General features: G+C 31.2%; 1 protein-coding gene across 1 annotated transcript in view; it reads left to right on the forward strand.

The window, feature by feature from the left end:
* LOC134271877 (protein monoglycylase TTLL8-like) overlaps window positions 1–17809 on the forward strand; it is a 37955-nt gene that overhangs the window by 13162 nt on the left and 6984 nt on the right. The window contains 18 exon segments of the mRNA XM_062754089.1: window positions 1392–1418; window positions 2443–2511; window positions 3760–3908; window positions 4954–4991; window positions 5155–5249; window positions 6366–6421; window positions 6528–6656; window positions 7495–7609; window positions 8679–9059; window positions 9380–9522; window positions 11576–11637; window positions 11869–12020; window positions 12260–12355; window positions 12681–12939; window positions 13186–13291; window positions 16219–16233; window positions 17146–17177; window positions 17209–17336. Coding sequence (XP_062610073.1) covers window positions 1392–1418; window positions 2443–2511; window positions 3760–3908; window positions 4954–4991; window positions 5155–5249; window positions 6366–6421; window positions 6528–6656; window positions 7495–7609; window positions 8679–9059; window positions 9380–9522; window positions 11576–11637; window positions 11869–12020; window positions 12260–12355; window positions 12681–12939; window positions 13186–13291; window positions 16219–16233; window positions 17146–17177; window positions 17209–17336 — 2052 coding nt within the window.

The raw sequence follows: 17809 nt of genomic DNA on the forward strand, positions 1-17809 counted from the left end.
TTAAAACAAAGTGTTGAGTGCAATAAATATGTTTTTAAAAATCTTAACTGCATTAACTACTAGCTAGTTAAATTAAGAAGAAATAAAATCAAATACTGTTTATTAAGGCCAAGTGTTTGGTTGCACTTTCCTGACAAACTGACGAAAAAATGACCCGACTAAAAACTGTATTTTTACATTACGGGACACAATATTTTTTTTCTTTTTATTCCTCTACTATGGACCCTGTTAACAAATATGTTAACATTTTCTGGGGGGAAAATTGCACCTACTTACTGACCTAATAGTTTTACCCTTAGTCTGGAGAGGCAAACAAACCTTATTATAAAGATGGCATGCATAAATTTTGGAGGGTTTTACAAATTTATAGAAATGTATGCTGTTTAAGCAAAAATGAAGCAAGAATTAACATGATAAATATCTTCAATTGAATTGGAAGTAAAAGAATAAAATCAATACAGAAAATTATGCATTTACAATCACAATTGCTGTATGTGATTGGTAGGATTGAATAAAAAATAAAAGATAAACACTAAAGACTGGAGTATTATATTAAATCTTATATATTAAAAAAAACCTGACACTTAAATGTACTACAATTGCATTCCAGTAAAAATTTGAGCTTTAAAAATACTGAAATACCCAACCTTCAATAGTTTCTTGATAAATCGATACATTTTCATGGGAAGGCACTATACATGTATATGTACATATATGAAGAATAATTTATTAAAAGAACAAAATTTGCATTAGAATAACTATGTATATTTCTTGTGAAATTAATTGTAAGGTAATGTTTTATGGTGTCATTTCATGTCTGTTCCTTCTTGTGGTTTATTTTTGTGCAGAATGTTTGCATTAAAAAAAATATTTTACCTTTTTGGTTCGATATTTGTCATAGAGATAGTTGATAAACTATCTAGGAGGAGTCCTTTGTACTTCTTAAACACATTTTTAAAAACAACCCCTTTTTTATCATTTTAAAGTCAGAGTATAAATAATTCTTTTAAACTAGAAATATGAGATGGACATCTAAATGTTTTTATTTTGGACTTTATATTTGAGTAATTATAAGGAACTTCATTTTTTTTCAAGGTTACACATTTGTTAACCCTAATTTCTTTGAAAACAAAAATTGACTAATGATAAAAAGCTACAAAATAATAGGCTTTTTTTACATGACCACCTGACCTAGTTTGTAAAAAAAACCTATTGCATAACAATGTCAACATTAAAACTAAAGACCTAAACATTTTAACTTCATATCAATATGTTAAGGGTGTCTCTATTGTGGGAGACCTTTAATTTGTTTTATTTACAAAGGGGGTGTTGACAGTTCCTTTAATCTGCCTATCCACCAAACAATACACTGATAATAAATATTATTCCAGATAATAAAGATATTCCAAGACGGAGGGGTATTTAAATATCTGTTGTATACTAATAGAAGTCAAACAGCTTCGAATAGTTATGCATGGCAGTGTTGTCATTGATTTTTTTTAAGAACGTCTGTTGTTATCAGAAATTTATTTTCAGATTTTATTTGCAGTCTCTGTAAATGTGTGCATGCATCTGAATATATTTTTTGAATATTAACTACATGTCTTAACTAAAACAATAAAAAAATAGATAACTGCATGAAAATTCCTTCACTCTATATTGTGAAAGTTTGTATAATTATGCCTGAATGTAATGTTTGAGGAAATGTTTCTTTTCATTTGACACAGATTTGAGTGCAGTAAATGATAACTTTAATCTTCATCTTAGGGAAATTTCTTAAACTCAAAATATAATTTGATAGAAAATATGTTCTTTTGGCTATTTCTGTACAAAATCCTTGAGAAATGGTTGGAATTCCTATTAGCAATATCAATTTTGGAATAGTTCTTCATCACATACCTAATTTTCTCGTAAGGAGTTTAAAAAGAACAGACTACAAATGATCTAAATGTTTTAGCAGTAAATTACGTAACAAATGAAAATACATGGCCTAGTGTAAAATTCATCAAGTTTCAAATACTCAGTAAAAGTAAAACACTCCTTGTATCTAATTAGCGCCTTACAATAGTTTGTGAGCAAGTTTAGAGGATGCAAACGTCAAAGTTCTTTCTAAGTTCAGACAACAGCTGAAAGAATAACATATTACCTGGTTTAAAATTCATCTGACTTAAATTGTCGAAGCAATCGTGGTATCCAAATAATTAAAATGTTAATTACAGAGGAAATTTTTTAATTGTTTGAATGTATATTAATAATTTCAGTTTTTAATTGCTAAGTACAATATAGGAAACCCTTCAAATAACTATAAAAAATCTCAATATGGATAATAATTTATTTTCCAAAAATGAGCTGTATAATGTGTTCACTTTAACCATCATTTTCTATTGCTATTTTAATGATGCATGAGGGTGCAGTGGGCTGATGATTTTGTTTTTATGTCAGTTGCAGAAGAAGGGGTAACTAGTACTGAGACCCCCGATATTTCTGATTCCCCGCAAAACTGCCACGGAGGTAAAGATATGGAAGAACCCTAACCTGTGTTTCCCTAAATAACTGGCATATTTGTCACATAACAAAGAAAATCAATTATATGTGGTGTGTAACGTATGTAACAAGGGTATATTTACATAATAATACTTTTGTATTATAAATACATAAAATTCTAAATAAACAATTATTCCCTGATTAATTTCTCTCTCTGTCAAAATAATAAAAATGATAAAAAAAACAACCAAACAAAAACAAGAAAACTTAACATGTTCACAAACGTATCAGTATTTGAAAGGCAAATATGAAATACAGAACAATACATATGCTTATTTTAAATCCAAACTTACTGTGTTAATACTTTAATAATACATATTTAACAAAATTGGCAACTATTGGCAATATTTTAAAAATTCTATATGGTTTCAAAAATATGAAATTCATGTTTCTTTTGACAATAGCTAAAATTGCTTATAAAAAGGGAAAGAAAGAACATCTTTTAAAATGTTTTATTTACACACACAGAATGATATTAAGCTTAGGTCTTAAATCAATTGTACAGTGACAAATATGCACTTATAAGGAAATTATTCCTCTTTTTATAACATTTCAATTTACTTATTATTATTACTGGACTATTTCCTCAACCTGTGATATGAAATTGATCAACACACTTCTTATATAACAATTTACAGTGTTTAGGTACAGGGGTAATAAATTGTCAAATAACAATAGATTTATATTGTTTTGTCAGTTTATTTTGCTTTAATTTTGAATGGTGACCTTGTTTTTGACAAAACCAACCACAGTTAACAATTTTAATAGCAGAAATTATACTAATAAAATTTAATTTGAATTTTATGTAGATTGAAATAAAACATAAAATCTAACCTGTATTTAATAATATAACATACATGTAGGAATTATCACATAAAAGTACAACTTTAGGTACAACGTTTCAAACAATCATGGAAGGTCTTGAAAGTAATATAATTAAACAGGTTGGAAATACCTATAAGTATTGATGATCTTTATATTACCTTTTAAGGCAATCAAAATGAAATGTTATCGTTCAGTTAACTTTATTGATATTTTTTGCACATCTATACTAAGAGCTTGCTTTGAAAATCCCATATCCAATTTAATTTATAACTTGACAGCTATAAATCTCTCGATTCTCTTAGTTTTTTTTTTTATTGAACAAGATATGAATCTGAGTTTAGTATTCCGTGTCACTTATCTAACCTTATATTATATTTTGGGGGTAAATAGACCTGGATGGCGACGTGGCCGAGTCCCTGTCCCGCAGTAAGACCATGCCCTCCCTGGGACGGCCCAAAATCTCACGGAAACTGACCAACATTAACTCCAGTACAGATCGTCTGAAGGCAGCAAAAGAACAGGCGGAAAAGGCCATAAAGGTATGCAGGACGTCCACCAGGGTGCTAAAGACTGATTGTAATGTTGTTTTACCTGCCATTGGAAAATTTTTCACTCACGCAGAGACGTCTCCAGTGTTATAGAGAGATTTTTATAACAAGCAACAACTTAAATGTTTTATGGTACCAATTTAGATAGACCAGTTACGTGTTTTGAAAAATAAAATCTTAGACTTAGTGATGCTCGTTGGAAATTATGAAATTTTGAAAAAAAAAAAATCTTTAAAGAGCTGAAAAACAGCTGACAAAAGTATTAGAATCAATTTATAGTTATTGAATAGGAGGAACGTCAGAATAAAACACGAGACAAACAGGAATTTTATTGTTGACAAAAGGTAACTGTCATAAAGAATAAAGTCGGCTGGATCAATACAACGGCCTGTCTTAAATAATTGATGCAAAATTGCTATATTTTTTAAGTATATCTGACAGAAAAATGATTTCTATTGGATTGATATTGGAATCCAATAATGAAGCATTCACGGAAGCTGGGGACTTTTGATTTACTTATCAATTATTAAAGATTTGTTTAGTTGCATAAGATAAATGGAAAAGAAAAGATTTACAACTTCAGTATCTTTTAAATCCATGATATTGTCATGAAAAAGTATTTACAAAAAGAAACCTTGAAGAGCATACAAAAGAAAAGTAACATTCTGAAAACATGACTAAAATATTTGCATAATGGTAGAGAGTTTGAATAAAACATACTTATTTTAAAAAAAAGTTTATTTTGATTGGGAAAAAAATAGCTCATGAATTTCATGGATTATTTATTAAAACTTGGCTGTGAAAGAAAATATACCTGAAGGCTTAAAAAAAAGAAATGTTTTGTGACAACGAAATTAACATGTACCAATTGGTAAGGACTGATAAATATCCTTTTACTCAATGGCTGTATAACAAAAACGGAAATTGAAAGAATTTTTTGATGATTTTTTTAATGATCAAAATGTTACTTATTAACAATACTGATGTAAAGTGGTGAATAATGGATTTATTTGGTCATATAAATGCTATTTGACAGAACCGTAAAGTGTTCACGATCCATGGGAGTTATAACAAGCAACAACATAAATGTTTTATGGTACCAATTTAGATACACCAGTTACGTGTTTTGAAAAATAAAATCTTACACTTAGTGATGCTCGTTGGAAATTATGAAATTTTGAAAAAAAAAAAAATGTAAAGAGCTGAAAAACCTGACAAGAAAACAATCAATTTATAGGAAGCGTCGTAAAACAGCCGACGATAGCGATGATGATGACGATGATGACGACGATGATGATGATGATGACGATGATGATGATGGTGATAGCGATAGTAAGTTGTTAATTAGATGATTTAATGAAGGTGATACATGTAGGAAAAAAATAGTAAGTTGTTATTTAGATAATTTGATGAAGGTGATTCATGTAACGATAGTAAGTTGTTAATTAGATAAAAAAAAGATTTGATGAAAAAAATGGTGAATTTCATGGATTATTTAGTAAAACTTGTGTAAGAAAATATTTGATGAAATGTTTTGTGACAACGAAATTTTTTATGATGACAATATTGTTATTTAGATGATTTGATGATGGTGGATATCGAAAGTGAAGATTTTTTAATTGTTATTTAAATGCTAACAATTGATGTAAAGTGGTGATATCAATTTATTTGTAAGTTGTTATTTAGATGTTTTGATGATGATTATAGAGGTAGTTAGTTGTTAATTAGATGATTTGATGATGATAGTGATAGTAAGTTGTAAATTAGATGATCTGATGATAGTGATAGCGATAGTAAGTTGTAAATTAGATGATTTGATGATGGTGATAGCGATAGTAAGTTGTTATTTAGATGTTTTGATGATGGTGATATCGATAGTAAGTTGTTATTTAGATGAGTTAATGATGGTGATAGCGATAGTAAGTTGTTATTTAGATGATTTTATGATGATAGCATTAGTAAGTTGTTGATTTGATGAAGATGGTGATAGCAAAACGAAATTGTTAATTAGATGTTATCATGATGGTGTTACATGTAGTGATAAGTTGTAAAATAAATGGTTTGATGACGGGGATAGCAATTGTAAGTTTTTATTTAGATGTTATCATGATGGTGTTAGCAATAGTAAGTTGTAAATTAGATGATTTGATGATTGTTATAGTGATAAGAAGTTAATTAGATCTTATCATGATAAGTTTGTTATTAATAAGTTGTTACTTTAATGGTATTATGATAATGTCTAATGATAATAATGTTGACAGTGATAAAGATGTGTTTTATTATGTTAACTTTACATTTTATGAAGCGTTTGTTGTTTAACATTTTGTTTCAGAATTTTTCACTTGTATATATAGAGTCTTCACATTACAAGATAATGCTTAATTAAAACACAATGAGTTTTTTTCTCTCCTTTAAAACTTCATTAATATCTAACATTTCACCTTGTAGATGATCAGCCGAAGATTCCACCATGGGAGGAGGATGATGGGATATACGGAATAATGGTGTGTATACATCTTCCATAGAGAATCTTAACATATAGATAATGTTTCAGAAGAACTGCCTTACATTGACTGTATTTGATGAGTAACTTTTGTGTGTTTGTTTCAGTCTCGGATCGTGAGGAATGTTAATCCTACCTTTATCTGGGTCTTGAAAAGAGATATTGTAGACTACAGGTTTCTAACCAAGGACCAGATGGTTAACCACTACGTGAAGGCAGGCTCCTTTACCACAAAGGTAAAGTCTCATTGTTTCTGTGTAATATACAAACTCGAAGCATGGATCATTTCTCCAACCTCCTATTATAAATGTGAAATGCAATTTTTTATCAAAACTGTTTTCTACAATTTTATCCCATTGTATCATAAATGTAATTTACAATCAAATTTATATAATATTGTTATTTGCAAAGGCATATCAAAACTGTTTACTTGTACAATCTTATCTCATTTTTGTTTTTCTTAATCTAGCTTTTATCATAAATGTTACTTGCAATCTAGTACCATTAACATTTTCTACAATTTTCCTACTGTAATTATTATCTTCAATCCCAGATCAAAACTGTCTTTCACAAACTGATGTACAACATGTTTTTTTTAACCCATTTTCTTTCATATTAACTGTAAATTGTTATCTCATTTAATGGCTTTTTTACTAAAGTTTTCTGCAATGTCTCATTTAATTGGCAGCTTGATGAGAAAAACCAACATGGCCTACATGTAAAATACAAACATTTGCTTTTTTCACATTAAAAATTAATAGCGAAATGCCTGATAAAGTTGTCTATATATCCTATAGAAGTTTTTCATTAAGGTTCAATGTAAAAATAAAAGAAATGCATGTATTACATTTTGTAGGTTGAATTGTGCATCAACATTTTGTTTCTATATATAATGTTCCATGGCAGTTTAATTTCTTTACTTTATTAAATTTCTTTCCTTGTCATAGGTAACATTTTGGATCATGCAGTTCAATCAATGTGAGAAATGTACACCGGCGCACGAAAGCAAGTGTTTAATTTTGTAGGTTGGATTGTGTATCAACATGAGAAATGTTCCTTGGTTTGATATTGTAGGTTGGATTGTGTATCAACATGAGAAATGTTCCTTGGTTTGATAATTCTGATCCAGACACCTTCTACCCACGATGTTACCGTCTAAGTCACGAGGAGGAGAAAAATTCCTTCATTGGTAAATATCTTTATGATCCATACTTGATATGGTCTTAATGGATAACTTTATTAAAATATTAGTTGACAAATTCTAAGGTTTTTTTCAATAAGAGATCAATAGATACGGATTATTTCATGTTATAATGTTTGAGCATGCTTTGCTAATTAAACTAAACATTCATGTTTATTTTGTTTCTATATATATATATATATATATATATATATATATATATATATATATATATAACAACCCTCGTATATATATATATAAAACATTATATAAATGGTGCCTGTTTTGTAGGGTAACATTTGAAATTGACACCCCAAGTAAAAAAAAAATTGTCAACCGACGCGTCACCGGAGGTTGACAATGGTTTTCCGAGGGGTGTCAATTTCAAATGTTACCCTACAAAACAGGCACCATTTATTTTATTATACTGAATGTCTTGTGGATTTAGGACATCAGCAAAAAAAAAACCGTCGATCGTCTTTACGTTCATATATAGAAAGCTTTCACACTCACCAGTTTACTAATCTCCTTTACTGTTTGTTTGATACTCAAATTCGAGTCATTTATCATATAAAGTTTCGTTATTTCTGGCTCGCAAGTATGTTTCCTACACTCACAAGCATGTATCGTCTGTCATTTGTTGTTTTCAAGTAAGCTTTATCGGGCGCAAGCTTTTATTGACGTCAAGTTAATTCCGGTTTTTTCAAACGCGCAACCGACGTTTTGAGAATTCTACGGTGAACTGTACGCGCATAATTTCCACACATGTGGCATTACCGTTGTGTTACCCGTTGTCTCGTGTGTTGCTAAGGCTCAGGGTAATCGAACAGATTGTTACCTGCGTCTAAACCAATCAGATTTTAGTATTTAACATGAAAGTATAATAATCTTTCTTGTATGAGTGAGAAGTAAATTTATAGTCACTTTAATAAGATGGACAGCATTTCAGACATCAGCTGATAGATTTTTTTTCCTGAAATAAAAACGTTAATAAAAAATAGAGTATGGATTTTTCTTGTTCGTGCTCATTGACAGATATTTTTCAATGCCACAGTAATTTTTTTTTCTTTTATTCCAGATGATTATAGGCTTACAATGTGTGTTAATATTCTGAAGATAATATCTAGTCAATATAAAGATGAAATTATACCTGAGGAAAATGAAAATAAAGATAATGGGGAGGAAAAAAAAGATACCGGGTCCGAAAAAACGGATAAAAACGGAGACAAAAGTGAGAAAAGTGACTCAAACTCGGATAAAAAGGAAGAAGACTTTGTGTGTACAAACCCCGAGTGTACTCGGTCTAAACCAGATGTCTCCTCGGGGAATGTGTGTGCTCACGCTAAAGAACGATTAGAAAAGTCCGAGCAGAAAACACTGGAGTCTGAAAACAAGGAAAATAAACCTAAAGATAAAACGCCAGAGGTTATCAGACCCACAGAAAGCGCTAAAACACCAGGTATTGTAATCACAAGATTTAGACATAAAAGAGAAAAAAAATAAGTCTTCTGAAAATTACTGTAAAATCACAATTTTATAAGGTCAATTTTTGTCAGATGAGTGAAAAAAAATATGTGTTAGTGGGAATTTATTTTCAAATTGATGATGAAAAAGTGAGTAGTAATATCAGTGAAAAATTGCAATGAACATTTCATAGTGGATGAATTTGTGAGTCTTTTCATACCTCAAATTCAACGAATATTAAAACCCTGCAAAAATTAGTTTCACAGTCCTTAATTTTGGAAGAAAAGTACATATAGTTACCATTCTCTGTTACAGTAACAAGTCGTTCTGTAAAACAGAAGGGAGTGAAGAAAAAGAAGAAAGTGGTCGTCCCGATCACGTGTTTGGAGAGAGCAATGAAGCAGTGTGATAAATTTATAGAGGAGAGAGGACATGATGATATAGATGTTTTAAATGATGTAAGCTTCCATCTCTTTCTACATTTTAGAATAAATATATTCTAATATCTCAACAAAGTGGAAATTTTAGCTACACAAATTTAGTGATTTGTCCTTAAAATCTGGTCTTTAATTTTTAGCAGGAAGAAAATTTAGCGATTTTAAAATGCTCAACTATAAGAAGCAATTGCAAATAAAACACAATAATTTTTATAAATTTAATTTTAGCTATCTAAGCACCCTCTCTAATAGTGCCGAAATTCAGTCCTCGCTAAAAATTCTGCTTTTATGGTATAATGAACTTTAACATGCATTTGTTTACTTCTTATATTTTGAAACAATTAATATTTTAATGTTAAAAAACAGCTGCATAAAGATTATACTTATATGCAGAGTATATTTTTTGCTTAAAAAATCAAATCTTTACAGAGAGATCTATAGTTACGTTCTAGACCAAAGCAATATCTGAGGTCAAATTCCTTTTTAGCTCACCTGAGCCAAAGGCTCAAGTGAGCTTTTCTGATCAAAATTTGTCCGTTGTCTGTCTTCGTTGTTGTTGTCCTCGTAGTCATTAATTTGTCGTTGTTGTTGTTGTAAACTTTTCACATTTTCATCTTCTTTTCAAGAACCACTGGGCCAATTTCAACCAAACTTGCTACAAAGTATCCTTGGGTAAAGGGGATTCAAGTTTGTTCAAATGAAGGGCCACGCCCTTTTCCAAGGGGAGATAATTATGAATTAGAAAAAAATTAATGGCATTTTTAAAAAATCTTCTTCTCGAGAATCACTGGGCCAGGAAAGATGAAACTCAAGTGGAATCTTCCTCAGGTAGTGTAGATTCAAATTTGTTCAAATCATGACCCCCAGGGATAGGGTGGGGCCAAAATGGCCCATCAAAGTTTTACATATGAATATACAGGAAAAATCTTTAAAAATCTTCTTCTCAAGAACCACTGGACCAGGAAAGATGAAACTCATGTGGAAGCATCTTCAGGTAGTGTAGATTCACGTTTGTTCAAATCATGACCCCCTGGGGTAGGGTGGGGCCAAAATGGCCAATCAAAGTTTAACATAGGAATATATAGGAAAAATCTTTAAAAACCATCTCCTCAAGAACCACTGGACTAGGAAAGATGAAACTCATGCGGAATCATCCTCAGGTAGTGTAGATTCAATTTTGTTCAAATCATGACCCCCGGGGGTAGGGTAGGGCTAAAATGGCCAATCAAAGTTTTACATAGGAATATATAGGAAAAATCTCCTTCTCAAGAACGATTGAGACAGGAAAGATGAAACTCATGTGGAATCATCCCCAGGTAGTGTAGATTCAAGTTTGTTCAAATCATGACCCCCGGGGGTAGGGTGGGGCCAAAATGGCCGATAAAAAAATTACATAGGAATATCTAGGGAAACCTTTTAAAATCTTGTTTTCAAGTACTTTAAAGCCATGCTTAGTGATATTTATAAGGAATCATCCTCAGGTATTGTAGATTCATGTTTGGTCAAATCATGACCCCCGGGGGGTTAAAATTCAAGCCCCCCCCCCCCCCCACCAAACTTTCAGTTCTGATCTGATGTGTGATTTTTCCTAGCCAATTGCTCAGGTGAGCAATGTGGCCCCTGGGCCTCTTGTTTTTTTAATTATGCATATATTGATCAAAATATATTTTAAAAAAAAACAGATATACAATATATCATATTAGTTATATTCTTTGAATTTTGAGTTCTAATTGAAATTGGTGTATACAAGAACTTAATTGTATTGTATATTTTATAGAGACAAGCATTAATTGCCAGTTCTGATTTTCTCTGCAGATTATAAAATGATATGCTAAATGTCATTCCTGGATAAATAGTACATGTACATTTTGTGCTCATATTGATGTATTTTCAAACTTTTACGAGAGAGATGTTTATGTCAGAACTAAATATCATTCTTAACCTACATGCTTTGTTTTTGTTTATTTTTCCAGCCACATTTTCAAAATTAAACTTTTACAAAAAAGGTTTTTACGTGTGTATGCCAGAGTTAAAATAACATCCTTAACCTGACTGCTTTGGTTTTTTTTTCCAGCCACATGAATTAACACAACAACAATGGGACGAAACTATTAAGTGGTATTATCAGCTTGTAAAGTAAGTCTTTCAGTTTTAATTTCTATTTAAGTACAAAAAATTCCAAATAACAAAGCTTTCTCCAAAATGTTAGTCTAAAAGTGAATCTCTTGGCACAATACTTAAAAATGTTTATTATTAAGTTTCACCATTTTTTTCTTTCCACAAAAAATACTAGTTTATTTCTTTGGGATATAAAATAATGTATTGGAAAGTTAGCCATTGTAATTTTTGTCACGTGTATCTTTACAGTGATGGCGGCGTTATAGCCAATGTGTCAGGGAGTATGTTAGCAGAAGTAGATAGGCTTTTATACAATCTTAAACTCAATATGCCTCAGTTTGATATGGATGGACATAAGAATATCTGGATTGTGAAACCAGGAGCTAAGTCCAGAGGAAGAGGTAACAAGAACCCTCAATTTGTAGGAATTACTTTGATAATCACTATTTCAAGCCTAAGACTCTTGAGAGTTTTTCTGATCAAAGTTCTAAATCTTTATTAAGGAGGAATGCCACTCTAAAAATTTTTATACATTCCTGTAAAGTTGTGTTTTCATCACTGAAAGACTGATGTTAACTTTTGATTATTTTATTTTATTTGCATCGTAGTATATTAAAAGTGTGATTTTCCTTTTCTCTAGGAATTGTATGTTATGATAAATTGGAGGACATGTTGAAATTAGTTAGTAGTCAAGTGGTACGCAAAGACAACAAATATGTTGTGCAAAAGTATATGGGTAAGTATGCATGCATCATAGAATTTTTGGAAATGAAAATAATTAAATCTTGAATTGCAATATAACATTGTAGATTTATTTTTAACTGCGTAGTGTAGTGGTCAGAGGGTTCGTTAAATAAAAACAAATCTTGACAATTTAAATTATCATGTGGTTACAAAATAGAAGTGGTGTACAAAAGATATTAACTTGCAGCTCCACTGATAAATATATACTATGAGAGTAATTATTGTTGTGTTTTCAGAGCGGCCCCTTCTGATCTATAACTGTAAGTTTGACATCAGTCAGTTGTTCCTGGTGACAATAATTATTGTTGTGTTTTCAGAGCGGCCCCTTCTGATTTATAACTGTAAGTTTGACATCCGTCAGTGGTTCTTGGTGACAGACTGGAACCCTCTTACCATCTGGTTTTACCAGGACAGCTACCTCAGGTTCTGTTCTCAGGAATACACACTCGACGACTTCGATGAGTCCATTCATCTGTCCAACAACGCCATCCAGAAGTATTATAAGAACGGTCCTAGACACCCACTCCTGCCCTCACAAAACATGTGGACTCATGAACAGTTCCAGGACTACATCAAGTAAGATGTTCAAATTATATATATACGTCACAGAAATTTTAAATTTATTAATTTTTGATGAAATAAAATAGACTTGGATGCACTCTTGAAAAGTTAGGTATTAGATAAGTAATAAAAGTATAGTAATCACTGTAATAACAAAATTTCTAGAACTGTGAAACTTCTTTATGGTAAGCAAATACATTATAGCAGTATTAAAACATGTTATAAGAAAGGAATATTTAACCTGTGTACCCTACCTTTCAGGGGCCAGGGTCACGGTAATACATGGGATGACCTGATCTACCCCGGAATGAAGAAAGCCATTATTTGTGCCTTATTGTCTACACAAGATGTCATAGAATACAGAAAGGTAAAGACAGTTTTTTAACTTCCATACAAAAATAAAGTTCTCACCATCATATGTTGGAATCTTTAATGTCCCATACCAAACCATTCTCACAATTTGCTCATGAGCAGCTCACGTGAGGACTAACCAGATTTCCTCACCTGAGTTGCTCACGTGAGTCTCATGTGCAATTTAACATGCAAATTAGGTAAAATGCTCACATGAGCAGGGTTCTGCATTGATTAGCATTTTTTGCTCATGTGAGGAATCATTTTGCTCACCTAGAATATTGCTCACATGAGGCTCATGAGACTCATGTGCAACAATTGCTCACTTGGAACAAGCAACAATAGAACAAAATTCAGATTACAAACATTATATAATTATGTAATTTTAAAATGTGATTCATCAATTACATTTTAAATACTCTTGAGCAACATGTACATGTAAATAGATGCATGCATAATTATGTTCAGTGAACTTCATTTTTTAAACTTAAAATGAATAAAAAATTTAATTATATTATTATAATTATGTACAGTACATATCAATCAAAGTATCATTATCCAATAGTTCCATTTCCAGTAGATTAACATAGAACATCCAATGTAAATGTCCAGTCATCATTTTTGACTGCACTAGTACTTGATGGATTAAAGTTGTCTTGGAGGCTAAGTAGATGTTTTTGCCTTTGCTGAATTTATGAGTGGCATGCAGTCATACTTGGGTGTAAAATAATAATCCAGTGGTCATAAGAATCATAATCAATTCATCCTGACTTCCATTCTTTTTCCTTGCATTTCCTTTAAATGAGTGCAAACATCAGAACTCCGTCATGTATGCAAGCTCACCTAGGGTCCGTGATTAATTTGCAGATCCTTTGATTCCAACTTTTATCTGCAAAAAATTTGAAGTTATAGTTGTATATTTTAGTATATTTTCAAGGTTCCATTGGTCATGAAAAGCCAGTCAGTAGAAATTAAATCATATGCATCAATATTTTATAAGCAACTTAAATACACATAATTCATAGAATACCACACTGAGGCTGTCAATTGTACACTGACTGACCTAATCTGTTCTTACCATATTTATAGTTCTTAATTCAACTGTAATTCCTGATAACATATTCTGCATGAAATATATCAAAATTAAATACACTGATAATTAAAACACAAACATATTATTTTTTTTAATTAGTAATATCTGAAATGAGAGGGGGGATGATAATTTTCAAAGCACTTACCCTATTCTCAGATCAGCAAATCTTTGAAATTTCCCTTCATTGTGGCTGCACCATGGTAATATCTAACTGATCTTTAATCATACCCTCATCCCATGGACATACTGGATACATTTGTAAATTTTGAAGGCTGGCATCTAGTTCAATATGGTGATGACATGTCATTTCCAAAAGCATATTTCAGTTCTTCACTGTATTAATCCATAATATACTTTCAATGTTCATCACAAACATTTTGTATTGAAATTTTGAACTGGTCTGAGAAGGCGCACAAATCCTGACTGGCTCTCCTCATTGGATAATGCCCTGCTTTAAGTAACAGTGGGGGACACAACAGGTTGTTTAGGTAGAGGAAAGCATTTTCAAACTGATGGGAATATGAAGATTAGAAGCTCAAGAAATTAAGATATTCCTGCTTGGTCCCCAATCATTTGTGATGCTATCATCAGAAGTGTTAACACTTAACACATGTTCAATTTGTAATAAAGGCTTGGGAAAGCTTGGACCACATAGAGTGTCAAAGTATTGTATTTCCTCACCTGAGCCTCACGTGAGGAATTGAGACTTGTAATTCTTTGGTTTTGGTTCTACTTGTAATACTGAATTTTGACTATGTCCAATTTCTCACCTCTTGCTCACATGAGAAAACTGAACTTAGAAAAATTACTACCAATGCTATATCTTAAATAAGGCTGTTCTTAGGTGAGCAAATTGAATAGACTTTTGCTCATGAGCATTGAGGTGAGCATAATTTTGCACATGTGCATTTTGGTTAGTATTTTCCTCCCTAACAAAGACTAACAATCTGCACATGAGCAAAATCCAATTCTACCTAATTTGCATACAATTCTTACTTGATTCTCATGTGAGTCTCATGAGCTGCTCATGAGCATTTGTTAGAATGTTTGGTATGGGGTAGTTAGTGAATTGGTCGACTTCTAACCTGTTTTTGTTTTTGATGGAGTTTTGGTGACATTAATTGTTTGGATTTAAATCGTAATTCATTCTGTGTTTGTTATTTGCGTAAGATTCATTTTATCATGTCTTTCTGACCATGGAACATTGGAATTTACAGTTATCTTATTCAATATGAAGTTTATACAATATACATGTAGCTCAGTGAAACCGCAGTCTGAATAGATATACAATTACTAGTTGTTTTTTTTTCCATATTGCATTCGTATTATGAAAATTTAATAAGATAATAGATGTTTGTTCAATGTAGAATTGCAAAAATATGACATATCACTCTAACAGATTGCATTGAATCAAACTTAAGATTTGGTTATTCTAAAAACGTGAAGAGGTGGACTTGAATCATCGAATTTCCTGACATCAACATTACATTCTTTAATTTGCTGATCCAATGACATTGCACGTTAAAATCGAACTTTTCGTCAACTACTTCTGATCTTAGTGTGACTCATATTTTTGACACACGCTTTGTGTTGTTGACCTTCTTTACAGTATACATGTCAATCCTGTGTCATTGGATGGAAAAATATAACATTTAGATTTTAAATATATATGTAATAGCCTGTATATTGCATTGATTTTTTGATAAATAATTTTTTTAACCGCAATTTGGAATTAAAATAAGATGTTTTAAGATTATATGAGGACAATGAACAACTTCATAATTCGATGAACAGAAAATTTGGATGCATAGGATTGACATGTATTATGAAGCACGTATTCTATGTTTTAGCCCTCCACATTTAAGGTGAGTTGTCACAGCACGTATACGGACATTTATTTAAGACCCTGGCTTTTATAACTTCACCCTCATAGATTCTATTATCTTACTCTAGTCATATTCAGCAAGAAATACGGAATTTACTCTTTATACCTAGCCTTGAATAGGGTTGTGACATATATAATTTTTTTGCCTGTTTCCCGTCTTTTCGTCTTAAAGTTTTTATTCCTCAATCCATTTATTCTTTGGACATTCTTTTTGTTCTTCTATAACTTATCCATAATTTTCTTTTAGTTCAATTTAAAGAATCTGTTCAAGAAATTTTCATTACATCTTGTACATTGGTGGGAATTTTTTACATCATTTCAATCATGTCAATATTTGTCGCTTAACGTCAATTTCAAAGTATTTCAATAAAACTGTATACAAAGCATCCCCAGATTGATGAAATAGCTACATTTCTTTTTATATTACAAAAATACCAAAAGCAGCAATGTTGAATTGGCATGTTTTAAGTTTCTTTTGTTCTTTTGGTATTGTGATTATTTTTAGATTGAAGAGAACTTTTTCTTGCAGATTAGTTATTATTGTTTGAATAGAGATATTGTCTTTAGCTGATGCTGAAGATATAATGTTTTTTGTTACATCTTTCCTTAGTTTTCAATGAAATCACAGTTGTAGTATTGCACCTAGGTCAATATGCTTCTTTTATTTTTACTAAGCATATGCACAAAATAATTAAATATTAAGACAGAACAAATCCACCGTGTGCATAGAAATAACGTAGAATTCATTAAACTTTGAAGAGAAATGATAAATAAAAGTGTTTTTGCCTCAATAACTGTTCTGAATAAATAACTATTAATATACTGTTTTTTAAAAAATGTAAAGATATCACATTGTCAAGAATAATTTGAATATATTGCTTCTCTTTGACAGTCGTCGTTTGAATTATATGGCGCTGATTTCATGTATCTGATTTGAGTTATCTCTCTTTGACAGTCATCGTTTGAATTATATGGCGCTGATTTCATATAACATTGTTGAAGAATAATCCAGCCCCAGCATGGAGAGTAGTACAGAGATCACCCGGCGCATGTGTACTAATGTGTTAGAGGATTCCATCAAAGGTCAGTACTGTCCACTTATCATTCAGTGTACTAATGTGTTAGAGGATTCTATAAAAGGTCAGTACAGTCCACTTATCATTCAGTGTATTAATGTGTTAGAGGACTCCATTAAAGGTGAGTACTGTCCACTTATCAATTATATGTGTTGATTTCCATTAAATGTATCTCATTCAGTGTATTAATGTCTCTCTTAAAGGTCACTGTCTACTTATCATTTAGTGTACTAATGTGTTAGAGGACTTATAAATGGTGCTGATTTCAGTGTAATGTGTTGATTTAAAGTCAGTACTGTCTCTAGTGTACTAATGTGTTAGAGGACTCCATTAAAGGTGAGTACTGTCCACTTATCATTCAGTGTACTAATGTGTTAGAGGATTCCATTAAAGGTCAGTACTGTCTACTTATCATTTAGTGTACTAATGTGTTAGAGGATTCTATAAAAGGTCAGTACTGTCCACTTATCATTCAGTGTA

This window comes from Saccostrea cucullata, unplaced genomic scaffold (assembly GCF_032062105.1).
Source record: "Saccostrea cucullata isolate Sc308-1 unplaced genomic scaffold, CSIRO_AGI_Scuc_v1 ctg1462, whole genome shotgun sequence".
Lineage (NCBI taxonomy): Eukaryota > Metazoa > Mollusca > Bivalvia > Ostreida > Ostreidae > Saccostrea > Saccostrea cuccullata.